General features: G+C 46.4%; 1 protein-coding gene across 3 annotated transcripts in view; it reads left to right on the top strand.

Annotated features, from left to right (window-relative positions):
• KIAA1549 (KIAA1549 ortholog) overlaps nucleotides 1-14,033 on the top strand; it is a 123,123-nt gene that overhangs the window by 91,325 nt on the left and 17,765 nt on the right. For 2 of the 3 annotated variants that reach the window (XM_068973185.1, XM_068973184.1), the window contains exons 14-17: nucleotides 192-388; nucleotides 3,427-3,650; nucleotides 4,526-4,679; nucleotides 12,030-12,347. In XM_068973185.1, the coding sequence (XP_068829286.1) occupies nucleotides 192-388; nucleotides 3,427-3,650; nucleotides 4,526-4,679; nucleotides 12,030-12,347 (893 nt within the window). Of the gene's footprint in view, nucleotides 1-185; nucleotides 389-3,426; nucleotides 3,651-4,525; nucleotides 4,680-12,029; nucleotides 12,348-14,033 lie in introns of all 3 variants that reach the window. The other variant, XM_068973183.1, reaches the window with a different exon arrangement.

Below are 14,033 nucleotides of genomic sequence, written 5' to 3'. Positions count from 1 at the left end.
TCTATTTAACCCAGACAGTTTAGGCTCAAAGAGTGACATTTCAAATATTCTGCCATGGAGTTGTGGATGTGTTTTTGGTCTGGTACCCATCTAAGGCTCCTTTAGGAAATGATCCATAATTGTGACAGTCTGCTCTTTTCTTAGGGTGGTGGTGTTTATTAATTCTGCTCTTCCCTCTCTTCCAGGGGCAGCACCCAGCTCAGGGAACGAGCAGCATTCATCAGCCTCCATCTTCGAGCACGTGGACAGGATCTCCCGCTCCTCGGAGGCCAGTCGGCGGGTCCCCAGTAAGATCCAGCTGATTGCCATGCAGCCCATCCCAGCTCCTCCGGCTCCACACCCCATCCTGGCTGACCGTGTGGCAGAAACCAACAAAATTAACAAAGAGGTATTTGGTTTTATGGAAAAGTATAGTATTAAAAAAAAACAAAAAACCCTTAGATTCTGATTTGGTCACTGCTTAAAAATGAGTGAAAGTTAGTGTCAAAAGGTTGCTAATGATATGAGCTGCTCACGTGCGTGCATGCTAAGTTGCTTCAGTCGTGTCCAGCTCTTTGGGACCCTATGGACCGTAGCCCACCAGGCTCCTCTGTCCATGGGATTCTCCAGGCAAGAATAATGGAGTGGACTGCCGTGCCCTCCTCCAGGGGATCTACCTGACTCAGGATTGAGTCTCTTATGTCTCCTTCATTAAGTGAATTCTTTACCACTAGTGCCACCTGGGAAGTCCCATGAGCTGCTCACAACTGTTCTTAACTTTAAATCTGCTACTCAGTATTTTTAGGTCAGATACTGATCGTGGACACTAGGGGGGGCACATTTGGAGATATGCAGGTTGAAGACCAGGGCCGGCTAGCCTTAGAAAGTCTGCCTTAGCCCGTGGCTGGGGTTTGGGAATTAGATTTTGGAAAGATCCCCACCATTCCCAGAATGGAGTGGCTCACTGTACCTAAACTATTTTTGTACAAACAACATGATTTATGCTGAACACCTCTTCCTGGAGTCTGAAATTTTGGTACATGCTAGGCAGAGGGTGCCTATGTGAGCAGTCTCCAGTAAAGACCCTGTGAGCATTGAGTATTTAATAAACTTCCCTCATAGACGTTTCACGTGCATTGTCACAGGTCATTGCTGGAAGAATTCAGCACATCCCACATAACTTTACTGGGAAAGGACTCCTGGAAGTTTGTGCCTGGGTCCTCCAGACCTCACCCTATGTGCCATTCCCCTATGCTGGTTTTGCTTTCTAGCCTTTTGCTGTAATAAATTGGACTGAATGCTGAGTCCTGAGGGTTCTCCCAGTGAATCACTGAACGCTGAATAATCTTGGGACCACAAGATCTAAATCATGATTGGTAAAATACCCTGTTCTAGTGACTCCTGGAAGAGTGAGTTAGATCCGCTTTCCTCCTAAGATTTCTGGAATCAGAAGGCCAGCTCACGTCACTGTTAAGTTGAACTTGGGAAGTTTGACCTGGGCTGGACCATGAGTGCGGGGAATAGTATTGAGGGCTACATGCATGACAGCATCGTGCCTGTCAGTTTCCTGCCTCTAAGAAACACCTGCTGCTCTTGTGAGTTCTGCTAGGTGAAGTAATAATTAGTACAACTGAATCCTTAAAGTGGATTATCTTATAGAAGTCTTATCAAGAGTTCTTACACTTTCTCTTCACCATTGGCTCCTTGCCAGGGACGTGACCACAAGAACGTGCGTCATGGGTTCAAGGTGGCATGTGCTGTCCCTTCTCACCAGTGCTTGGGAGCCCTGGGGTTGCTCACATGACCCCCGTCCTAGCCTAGACCTGTTTCCATCAGTCCAGTGCTGCAGGTGCCTCACACCAGCCGTGAGTAAGCACTCTCGAGTGGCTTCTCTGTGTGATCGAAAGAAGAGAAGAGAAGGAGTTCAGCAGTCTGTGGCCTCCCCACTGGAAAGCGTTCATCTCCACTTTGTTCTTTTACTATCCTTTTAAAATGTATTTGATGGCTACATATGGTATAGGAAACATATATACCGATTATGAAGCATAAAATGAAAAACCAACTTAGGAACAAGAGCGTAATCCGTTCTGGTGGACCTACCTGTATGGTAGGTACGGACATCTCAGTGGAAATGTTTTCTTCGTAGGAGATTCTGGCACAGATTCCTAGCAGATCGTAGTCCTCCTGTGAGACCTCATGCATTTTAAAAAACAGATCCTGAAAGAGTTAGAGGGGCTTCCTGAGTTCTCCTGCTGGGAAGTTTGTCGAGACTCTCATCTAGCTGACCCTCCTTCTCAAACAGTCTCAAGGAGGACATGGCTTCTGGTCTGCTGTGGTATGGCGGACCATGTCCGGTCTTGGACAGCATCCTGTTGTCTCTTTCCAGTTGGAGTCTCATCTTGGTTTCCCTTTTTTCCCTCTGTCTCCCTCCATCTCACTTGCTGTTAAGTTCTCTGAAGCAGCTAAGGGCTTAGAAAATGAGGTGATGTGCGTTGATGAAGGCAGGCATTCCCCGTCTGTTCTCCACCACCGCCCGACAGACTGGCTGCTCCCGGAGTCATGGCGTCCTTCCCCTAGACCTGCATCTGCATTCCTGTTTCTGGCCCTCGCCCTCTGCCCACTACCCTTCCTCTCCGACTCTTCCAGGGCTCCGACTCTTTCACGCCCCATGGAGCCAGGAGGATGTGTTTCCATACCTGTTGATTTTCTTCATTGAGGAGGGGGTCTCCTGTCAGGGGGCTTGTTTCGGAACACTGAGACATCATTATTAAATGGCTATTTTGTTGTATAGTGCAAATATCATCTTTGAACTGTCTTAATTTAAAAACTTATTAAGTAATGATACTATTGGGTATGGAAAATATTTACTCTTTGCTTAGGAAGAATTACATCTACGAATCACTGCCCCTCAGCATCTTCAAAGTTGCCACTGGACGATTTCCTGGATTTGAGTACTTTTGGCCTTCCCAGGTCGCTCAGTGGTGCAGTGGCTCCAGAATCCACCTGTCAGTGCAGGAGATGCAAGAGGCATGGGTTCGATCCCTGGGTCGGAAAAATTCCGTGGAGGAGGAACTAGCAACCCACTCCGGTATTCTTGGCTGAAAAAAATCCCATGGACAGAGGAGCCTGGCGAGCTGCAGTCCATGGGGTTGAAGAGAGTCAAGTATGACTGAGCGCACAGGCACGCATGTTTCGGGGCCTGTACCAAGGCTTCTCCCCTCACATGCACCGCGTGGAGGCTGGGGAGGCAGCTCGGGGACCGTGGCAGGCTCTCTGCACCCGGTGTGGGTGTGTCTGCCCCTGTCACCCCTTTGGTGCCTCTTGGGAGCCTAGGACAGCTTTGGGGGGCTCGGAGAGAGGGCAGGGGAGAGACACAGGATGCCTCCGGACTACTTTGTGCGCGGGTTCCTGGAACCGTGCAAACGGTCGGGCCGTCTCGCTCCCCAGATCCAGACGGCGCTGCGGCACAAGTCTGAGATCGAGCACCATCGCAACAAGATCCGGCTGCGCGCCAAGCGCCGCGGGCACTACGAGTTCCCGGTGCTGGACGAGCTGTCGTCGGGCGACACGCGGGAGCGGCACCGCGTGTACCGCAGGGCGCAGATGCAGATCGACAAGATCCTGGACCCCACGGCCAGCGTGCCCTCTGTGTTCATCGAGCCCAGGAAGAGGTGGGCGTGCTGCCGGGGGAAGCCTTTGGAAGACTCCGGGCTGCCGGGAGGGGGCGACCCCGCCTGGCGATCACCTGTGGGGAAGGCCGCTTCCACCCCAGTTACCCCGGGAGTCGCCGTTCCCGGTTTTCTTGTCTCCTGGAATTCAGCTCTCTGAAATGGGAGCCCCTTCCTTCTCAGACGCTGAGCCCTGGCTCCCCCTCCCCCCTGTCCTCGTCCTGCCCTCACCCCAGTGTCTTCACCGCCTCCCGTGCTTGGTGGATGCTCATTTCGTTTCCCGCTGCTGCCCTCAGCCTCTGTCGTCTTTGTCTCTCAGACCCCCGCCCCTTAAGGGAGAGGCGTTTTCTTAGGGTCAGCTCTCATTTGTGTCTCGCTTGGCTCACCCCTGTGCTGGCTCGCTCCTGTACCTGGTGGGGCCCCAAGTCCCTACCCAGCTGCTCCCCACCGAGGGGCCTGCCGCCCTACCAGGCGATAGCCTCATTGCCCTCCAGACATTGATCTACGTTCCCGTTTCTGGCTCTGGGCAAGATCCCAGCTGCACCTCACACTCCCTCCACCTCTCTCCTGATTTATTATTTTTGTTGGATAAATTGGGCATATCCAAAGCTCCACCTCCCTCTTCAAGACCTAGGTCAGGTGCCAGTAGCCAGCGATGATGTTATTCTGTATTGTTCTGTGTGTTTAGTATTGTCTGCCCAGGTGGACTGTGCCTTTCTTAGAGCAGAGACTGTGTCTTACACGTTGTTTATATCTGGTGGGGTGTTTCATACAGTAGCCAGGAGGTCCTAGGTACCCAAAAAATCCTTAGCCTTTAGTTCATGAGCCAGGGCAGGAAAGTGATTTCCTATGAAGATAATGTCTTTTTCTCCTGGCAGCTCCAGGATAAAACGTTCCCCTAAGCCACGCCGGAAACACCAGGTCAACGGCTGCCCTGGAGATGCTGAGAAGGACAGACTTATCACCACAGACAGCGACGGCACTTACAAAAGGCCGCCTGGTGTCCACAACTCTGCCTATATTGGTTGCCCGGTGCGTAACGCTGACCCTTGCGTCTGGTGGCCATCGGGAGATGAGTGAGCAGTGCCAGCTGCGGCCACGTGTGGTGTTGATGCTCCGGGGCCAGCTGGGTCATGGGGCGCATGTGGGTGCGGGCAGGGATGGGCCGCTCATTTGTGGAGAAACTGGAGTCCTGGAGACCAGGGGGCTGCTGGGGGCGCCCTCTGGAAACATGCTCAGTGTTTTTCTTTCCTCTGTGCAAGCCCTGTCCTCTCGGGCTTCAGATAGGGCACTTTTGGGGATTCACTGGAAAACAGAAATGTCCAGAAGGTTTTTTTTCCCCCTTCCCTTGGTTGAGGGAACTGTTTGGATTTCTTGGTGGTAAGAGGGATATTTAGGGTTTTGTGCCCACTTCTGCTCTTGGAGTGCTAAGATGTTCCCTCTGTATGTGTGTATTTGTGTGTGTGTGTGTGTGTGTATATATATATATATACATATGTATGTATGGCTTCCCAGGGGTTCAGCTGCAGTGCAGGAGATACAGGTTCAATCCCTGGACTGGGAATATGCCCTGGAGAAAGGAAGTGGCCTCCCACTCCAGTACTCGTGCTGGAAAATCGCAATCCATGGGGTCGCAAATGAGGTGGACACAACTGAGTGACTAAACAGCAATGTGTGTGTATATATATATATTTCTAATTTTAATGGAAGAAAGAGCTTCATGGAAATTAAGAAATAGGGGCTTAATTTTATTGGAAGGAAAAGGACGTGTTAAAGCAGATTGTTGACAACATTAAAACACATACAGACCCCACTAAGTAGGGAGGAAAGGGCTAGCCTCCCCAACGGACCATGAGAAATACAGATATAAAAATACTCCAAGATGGAGGGCAGCCCCAGATACCCAGGTATCTTCTTGTTAATCCAGTTTTGTCTACTGTGTCCAGCAGCACTGGGACACACAGTGGATGTCTGTGACCCTGTGCCAAGGTGCAGCCCTGACAGAGCTATCTTTGTTAAAGAAATGAGTGAAAAACACACCCTCGGAAAAAGAGTTTGTGATATACGTGATCACTTCAGATAAAGCTTATGTAACCAGTGTTTCATTTGAGTTTTGTATTTTATCCCTCAAATGGCACAAAGATCTAACGCTGAGAGACACTAAGCATAATTACACATATGTACCAAAGGCCATGCTGACGTTGGGACTAAATATAATTGCATCATGGTCGTCTGGGAGGTGACCCCAGGCTTCTTTCCCCAGGCTTTTCCTTGGAATGTTACTGTGATTCTGGTGTCCTAAGACTGACTGTCCCTGCCTAACTGGCTTGTGAGGGTTGATGTGATTCCCAAAGGAATCACAAATTAGCAGTCTACAAATTAGTCTCCTTCGCTCCTCAGCAGGATGAATGAATGAGTCCTTTCTTAAGGCTGTGAATAAATTCCTCTGGCTGGGGAACCAGCATTGGCAGTTCTCACAGTAGATGGCGATCTTGAGCTACCGCTGGGTTTTTGGAGTGGTGTCTGGGCCTCTGTGGTGACTGGCTTAATCCCGGAAGGGATGTATCCTTGGCTCCCCAGGATGGTCCCTTGGAGCTTTTGATTTTGTCTAATCCGGGATCTCAGAGACCGTGTTGTATGAAACTAAAGAATAGATTAGTTTTCTGGGAGAAATATCAATAACCTCAGATATGCAGATGACACCACCCTTACGGCAGAAAGTGAAGAAGAACTAAAGAGCCTCTTGATGAAAGTGAAAGAAGAGAGTGAAAAAGTTGGCTTAAAGCTCAACATTCAGAAAACAAAGATATTGGCATCTGGTCCCATCACTTCATGGCAAATAGATGGGGAAACAGTATCAGACTTTATTTTGGGGGGCTCCAAAATCACTGCAGATGGTGACTGCAGCCATGAAATTAAAAGACTCTTGCTTCTTGAAAGAACAGTTATGATCAACCTAGACAGCTTATTAAAAAGCAGAAACATTACTTTGCCAACAAAAGTCCATCTAATCAAAGCTATGGCTTTTCCAGTGGTGATGTATGGATGTGAGAGTTGGACTATAAAGAAAGCTGAGGACCAAAGAATTGATGCTTTTGAACTGTGGTGTTGGAGACTCTTGAGAGTCCCTTGGACTACAAGAAGATCCAACCAGTCCATCCTAAAGGAAATCAGTCCTGAATATTCATTGGAAGGACTGATGCTGAAGCTGAAACTCCAGCACTTTGGCCACCTGATGTGAAGAACTGACTCATTGGAAAAGTCCCTGATGCTAGGAAAGATTGAAGGCAGGAGGAAAAGGGGATGACAGAGGATGAGATGGTTGGATGGCATCACCGACTCAGTGGACATGAGTTTGAGTAAACTCCAGGAGTTGGTGGTGGATAGGGAGGCCTGGCGTGCTGTGGTGCATGGGGTCACAAAGAGTCGGACATGACTGAGTAACTGAACTGAACCTGTCCTCCCCTTCTTGTCTTGATCCTAAATCAGACTTCTTTCATGGTGGCCCAGGCCATCCTTCTCTTCGCTTTTTTTCTTAGCAGAAAGTGCAGAGTTTCCTCCCTCAGCTGAAGGGAAGAAGCTCTTCCCTGGTGAGTACCACCTCAATCAGCTGCTTCATCCCAAATGGCTCCAATTTGCAGAGGTACCCTAAGAAGACATTCTTCCTTTATGTGGACTTTTTACTTTCTCTCCTTAAAATTCTGAAATGTGTACTTTCTTTTTTATTTTAATACTTATATTGTATGATTTTGTTTTTATTTTATATTGGAGTGTAGTTGATTTTGGGATTCCCAGGTGGTGTAGTGGTAAAGAATCCGCCTGCCAGGGTAGGAAATGCAGATTCAATCGGTGGGTCAGGAAGATGCCCTGTAAAAGGAAATGGTTACCCACTCCAGTATTCCTGCCTGGAGAAGCCCATGGACAGAGGAGGTTGGAGGGCTACAGACCATGGGGTTATAAAAGAGTGGGACCAAGCTGAGTACACACACACATAGTTGATTTACAGCGTTGTGTTTCAGGTGTATAAGTAAAGTGATTCAGTTATACATATATCTTTTCTTTTTCAGATTCTTTTCCAATATAGGTTATTACAGAATATTGAGTAGAGTTCCCTGTACTTGTTGATTATGTAATTTATACGTGTGTGTGCTCAGTTGCCTCTGACTCTTTGAGACCCCATGTACTATATAGCCCACCAGGCTCCTCTGACCACAGAATTTTCCAGGCAAGAGTACTGGACTGGGTTGCCATTTCCTACTCTATGGAATTTTCCATGCTGAGGGTTCAAACCCTATCTCTTGTGTCTCCTGTGTTGGCAGGTAGATTCTTTACCACTGAGTCACCTGGGAAGCCCATGTTATATATAGTAGGGTGTATATGTTAATCCCAACCTCCTAATTTATCCCTCCCCCAGCCTACCTTTCTCCTTTGATAAAGCCATAAATTTGTTTTCTAAGTCTGTGAGTCTGATGAAATGTATACTTTCAAAGATAATGCCTTTTTGAGCACTCACCTTTTTATAGGTAGTATTTCATCTTGAAGGTTATACTACGCATACCTGCTTTTGAACTGTCTTGAATTTTGTGCTTTCCCCTCAAAATATCTTCTTGAGAGCTTTTCTTCTCCTGAAGTAAAAGAAATATTCCTGGATTTCTCATAAACAGGGTTACCATTATAAATCAGGATTCAGCAAACTATGACCCTCAGGCCAAATCCAGCCTACCGCTGGCTTTTGTAAAGAAAGTTTTATTGGAACAGAGCCACACCCATCATTTTTGTGTTATCTATGACTGCTTTTGCTAAGGTGGCAGAGCTGAGTAGTTATATGGCTCACAAAGCCTAGGATATTTACTCTCTGGCCCTTTGTGGAAGTTTGTCAACCCCAATATAATTTATTTTCCAAGTCACACCCTTGTGATGGTGACAGTAGATGGGATTAATTATCCTAGGATAACGAGCATGAACCGAGATTGTCCTGAACCAATCATAGGACATGATCACTCTCATAATATGAAGGATTGCAGAGAGGCACCAGAATACATCATAAAAATAACATACCCTGCCCTTTTTTTTTTTAACTGAAGGTAAAAAAGTTCTCATATATTTCTGGGGAGTGATAGGTGAACATGTATTTGTGCCAAGGAAACGAACAAAATGTCAAAGTCATCAAACTTGGATTCAAGCGAATGGAATTCAAATTCCAACTCCTGGGTATCCTAGGTAGATCGCAACTTCTGTTGATCATAGTGCCATCTGTTAAGTTCCATCTACACATGAAACACTGTGCTGGATGTTGGGACACAGGAATAAATAAAATGAATAAAACGTCCTCTTGGCCTGCAGGTTGCTGAGAGTCTAGTCTGTGAATTTGGGGGGTGGGGGCAGCAGGAAGGCCAGAGAGCAGAAAGCTCTCACATCATAGCTCTATGGCTCTTTGCCTTCATGGCAGGATTCGTGGGACCAATAAGACTCCAAGGGAACCTAACTTCACACCTTTGCAACAGGTCTCTCTTGCTATAGAAGTTATACCTTCTTTAAAGTTACACCCACTGATGCTGAGATTGGCAGTGGCTGTAGCTTTTGGGGACTCTCCTCAAATGTCTGTAGGGTTTGTCCCCCATTTGAATCTCAGTTTGCACTGTAGCCACAGTGCTCTCTTCCTTGCGGTGCAGTTATTGAAAGCCACCAGCAGGAACATTGCTCCTGGTTTTAGAGAGACCCTCTTAATTACCAGTAGGACGTTTCTACAGATATACTTTTCTTTTTTGCCATGAGGTGTTGGATTGGTGGCCCTCTACTCACCACATTCTTCCTGATCTGCTCCTCAAGAAAACCAAAAGCAGGAGAAGGCATGAGTGTGGGCCATTTTTGTACCTGTAAGGAGCGGATCACAGAGTCTTTCCAGAGTTATGTCATAAGCTGGACACTTTTGGAGCTCCACATCCTTCCTCGATGACGAAGTCACTTAGTGGAACTTTACTAGAGTATTGTAATTTTGGAGAAGCAGTCTTTCAGGACCCAGTGTGTATGGTAGGGAGTGAGACCACCCACTTGCAGTTGTGAAAGACAGCGCACCGGCCTATCTCAGGAGCAGTCTCTGCCCAACAACACTTGTTTCTGTGCAGGACGAGGGCCCAGTGGTGCCACAGCTTCCGAGTCTGCCAAGAGAATCCAAAAATCTGAGTTTTCGTAGGAGATTTTCAGATTTTTAAAATATTGACTGTTTTTTAAATACTGCGTGGGCCAAGCAAAATAGGTTTGTGAACTGTTGGTGGGTTTGCCGGTTCGTGTGTTTTTCTCTCTGTTTGGAATTACATAGCTGCTGCTCTTAAGTGTTTGATGCTGGTGTGAATAATAACTGATCCTTGGTGGACAGACCATAGTCATTAGGAAGTGTTTCAGACAGTTGACTGAAAGTAAGGATGTGACTCTGGAATAGAGATTTTCTTTGTAAGAGATTCACTGATCCAAACAAATATGGGAATTCCTTTGGCCCTTCTGTGGGATGATCCAACCAGTGAAGCTGAAACTATGGACCTGTAGGGTAAGCAGAGCATTCCAGGAAAAGGTACCCACCCAAAAAGTGGTAACAGAAGCAGAATTTATTTTCTTGGACTCCAAAATTACTGTGAACTCTGACTACAGCTATGAAATTAAAAGACACTTGCTCCTTGGAAGAAAAGCTTTGACAAATGTAGACAGTGTATTAAAAAGCAGAGACGTCACTTTGCTGACAAAGGTGCATATAATCAAAGCTATGGTTTTTCTAGTAGTCATGTATGGATGTGAGAGTTGGACCATAAAGAAGGCTGGGTACTGAAGAATTGATGCTTTCGAATTGTGGCGCTGGAGAAGACTCTTGAGAGTCCCTTGAACTTCAAGGATATCCAACCAGTCAATCCTAAAGGATTGAAGAATTCTAAGGAGTATTAATTGGAAGGACTGATGCTGAAGCTGAAGCTCTAATAATTTGGCCACCTGCTGTAAAGAGCCGACTCACTGGAAAAGACCTTGATGCTGGGAAAGATTGAAGGCAGGAGTGGAAGGCAGAGGATGAGATGGTTGGATGGCACCACTGACACAGTGGACATGATTTTGAGCAAGCTCCATGAGACAGTGAAGGACAAGAAGGCCCAGCATGCTGCAGTACATGGGGTTGCAAAGAGTTGGACACGACTGAGCAATTGAACAACAACTTTTTCTTTGAGGACATGGGGCCACCAGCCCACTGAGTAGAACCTCTTCTCTTTTCAGTGTGTCAGTTGAAGTAATTGTAATTTAAAAATTTTAATTATTACATATGTCCCTGCCTCTTAGACAGTGGGTATAGAAGTTACACTTTTCTTGTCGGCTCATGTTATCCATGGACACCTCCATTTTAAGAAAGTAGTTTCTGAACAAATAGTTGATACTATTTACTGTTTATAAAAAGTTGCTGCAATAAGTATTAAAATGGTTTATACACGCATAGTTGTAATATGGTGGTGACTTTGAATTCTTTAGGGTTGTATAGGGCTGTTCTATTATTAATAGTCAATAGACTGCTTTAGTGGGGGGGGGCGCAGTTTCTATATCTATGGAACGTCAGCTAGGTATTTTAGTATGTAAACTCTGACACATCATTTTTGGTTGTTGGGGACTCTCAGGAAAAATATGAACTTCCAGGTACTGAGATACCTTTCAGGGAGTTGATTGAGTTTTGCCTGACAAATGGTTGTTGAATATTTTTACTTTTTTTTTCCTGATTTCAAACTTTTTGCCCCAGTGAAAGGTAACACACGTTCCTCGGCTGTGATTTGAAAAATTTTTATGGTAAACCCATTCCCCAATGGCAGTGAAAACGGTTAAAAATTCTGTCTTGGTCCTAGAATTTTGTTCTCCACAGAAGCTCGTGTCTGATTCTCTCTTTTTTTTTAATGTAATTGCTTTACAATGTTGGGTTTGTCTCTGCTGTTCAGTGGAGTGAATCAGCAGTGTGTATACATGCATCCCCTCCCTCTTGGATCTTTGTCCCACCCCTCTTGGTCGTCACAGGGCACCGAGCTCCCTGTGCTCTATAGCAGCTTCCCACCAGCTGTCTCTGTTACACACGATAGTGTGTGAGTGTCAGTGGTGCTCTCCCAGTTCATCCCACCCTCCCCTCCCCCTCGTGACCACGTCTGTTCTTTATCTCTATCCCTGCCCTGCAAATGGCTTCATCTGTACCATTTTCTAGATTCCACTTACATGCATTAGTGCGCAGTATTTGTCTTTCTCTTTCTGACTGACTTCCCTCTGTGTGACAGACTCTAGGTCCACCCACATCTCTACACATGACCCAGTTTCGCTCCTTTTTATGGCTGAGGGATGTGATTCTCCACTTTGCTGTTTCCCCTGCTGTAGTCTGATCCTGACCTCCCGGCTGACGTGCCCACGCCATCGTCGGCTGAGCTGGGGAGGTATCCAGGCCTGCCCTTCCCGGCCTCCCAGTACATCCCGCCCCAGCCGTCCATCGAGGAGGCGCGCCAGACCATGCACTCCCTCCTAGATGATGCTTTTGCCCTGGTGGCCCCCAGCAGCCAGCCCCCCAACGCTGTGGCTGCAGGCCCTGGGGTCCCAGCCGGCCTGCCCGTGAACAGCACCCCTTCCCGGGAAGAGAGACGAGCCACCCAGTGGGGTTCCTTCTACAGCCCAGCTCAGACGGCCAACAACCCGTGCAATGTAAGTGTGGACCTTCTGGAATTCTCTCATGGGCAAGATGTTGTCTGACTGCCTCATTTTCAGGATCCCTGCAGTACCCTGATTGGATTCGACTGGAATCAAAGTTTGGATGAGTCTTAGTTTTATTATCTTCTAAGTTAATTCACAATATTGAAAACATTCTTTTGTGCAGCTTGAGTGTTTCATGGAGGTACCTTCCTGAATTTGCCTCCATGAAAGGTATAAAATTCATTGTCATAAAATATATGTGGAGTAGCTGTCAAAATATATTCTTGTTTTTTTGTTTGTTTAGTTGTTCAGTCCTGTCTGACTCTTTTGTGACCCCATGGACTGTAGCCCACCAGGCTCCTCTGTCCCTTGGATTTTCCAGACAAGAATACTGGAGTGGATTGCCATTTTCTACTCCAGGCGATCTTCCCAACCCAGGGATCAAACTCACATCTCTTCTTTACCATGGGAAAGACGTGGCTCAGTGGTAAAGAATCCACCTGCCAGTGCTGGAGACATGAGCTCGATCCCTGGTTCGGGAATGTCCCTTGGAGCAGGAAATGGCAACCCACTCCAGTATCCTTGCCTGGGAAATCCTGGTGGGCTACAATCCGTGGGGTCGAGGAAGAATCAGACAGGACTTAGAGACTAAAAACAACAACTGGAAAATTTTCACTGATGTCTCCGTAAAAGATACGGTGAAGAATGCCCCAGAGTCATTCAGCTTCTTTTTGTAGGCCTCCTGGGACTGAAGAGGCTAGGGGAGGCCCTGGGAGGGGAGGGGCTGGAGAGGGGAGGGGAGGCTTCTAGTCCACGAGGAGCCAAGCACAGTTGTCTTCAAACACCAGGTCTCCATCTCGGGAGCTGACATTTCCCTGCTTCACCTGTTTTTATTGTCCTTTATTTTTTTCCATATTCAGTCAGTGCTTTTGAAGGACAAGAAGTAAAACTCAGGGATGTAATATTAAAAATCATCTTTTACTAATTTCAGATGATCAAACTGAAACATTTGACTCTAGAAAGATGTTAACAGATGACAGTTTAAATGTCTTCTTCAAGGAGTGTTTATCCACGGTTCCTCTAGTTTTGTTAACTATATTAAGGTTCAATTGGGTGATCATAACATATGTTAACAGAATTTTCAGCTCTGGAGACTTCCCTGGTTTTCTGGTGGTTCAGACTCCATCCTCTCAATTCAAGGGGCCCAAGTTTGATTCCCTGGTCAGGGAACTCAATCCCACATGCTGCAACTAAGACCTGGCACAGATAAATCCGTCTTCTTTTTTTTTTTTTAAAGAAGAATTTTCATCTCTGAAATTGGTTTGGATTTTCAAAGTCGGCTGTTAGATAGTTTTTTTCAAGGCATAGTGAGCACGTATCTGAGGTATAGATCACAGCCACCACGCAGGAGAAAAACACTATCTAACCTAGTCATGACTGGTTTACATATTAAAATATAGATTGTTTCGAAAATAAATGTTAAACCATTTCATAATCATAGGTGGTACGTAATTATAAACTAGTAGTTTATAATCTTTAAGGAAATGGATGATAACAGAACAAAACTCAGCAATGAAAATGAATTTGACCATATCTGCTGTCTGTTTACTTTAAGCTTATCTCACTTGTTTATTCATTCAAATGTATTTCTGAAGCACCTGCTTTGTGCTGAGTGCTCTGCGAGGTGTTGGGCTATAG

This window comes from Capricornis sumatraensis, chromosome 5 (genome assembly GCF_032405125.1).
Source record: "Capricornis sumatraensis isolate serow.1 chromosome 5, serow.2, whole genome shotgun sequence".
NCBI lineage: Eukaryota > Metazoa > Chordata > Mammalia > Artiodactyla > Bovidae > Capricornis > Capricornis sumatraensis.
Note: the sequence above shows the minus strand (reverse complement) of the source record. Positions and strands in the feature narration are given on the sequence as shown.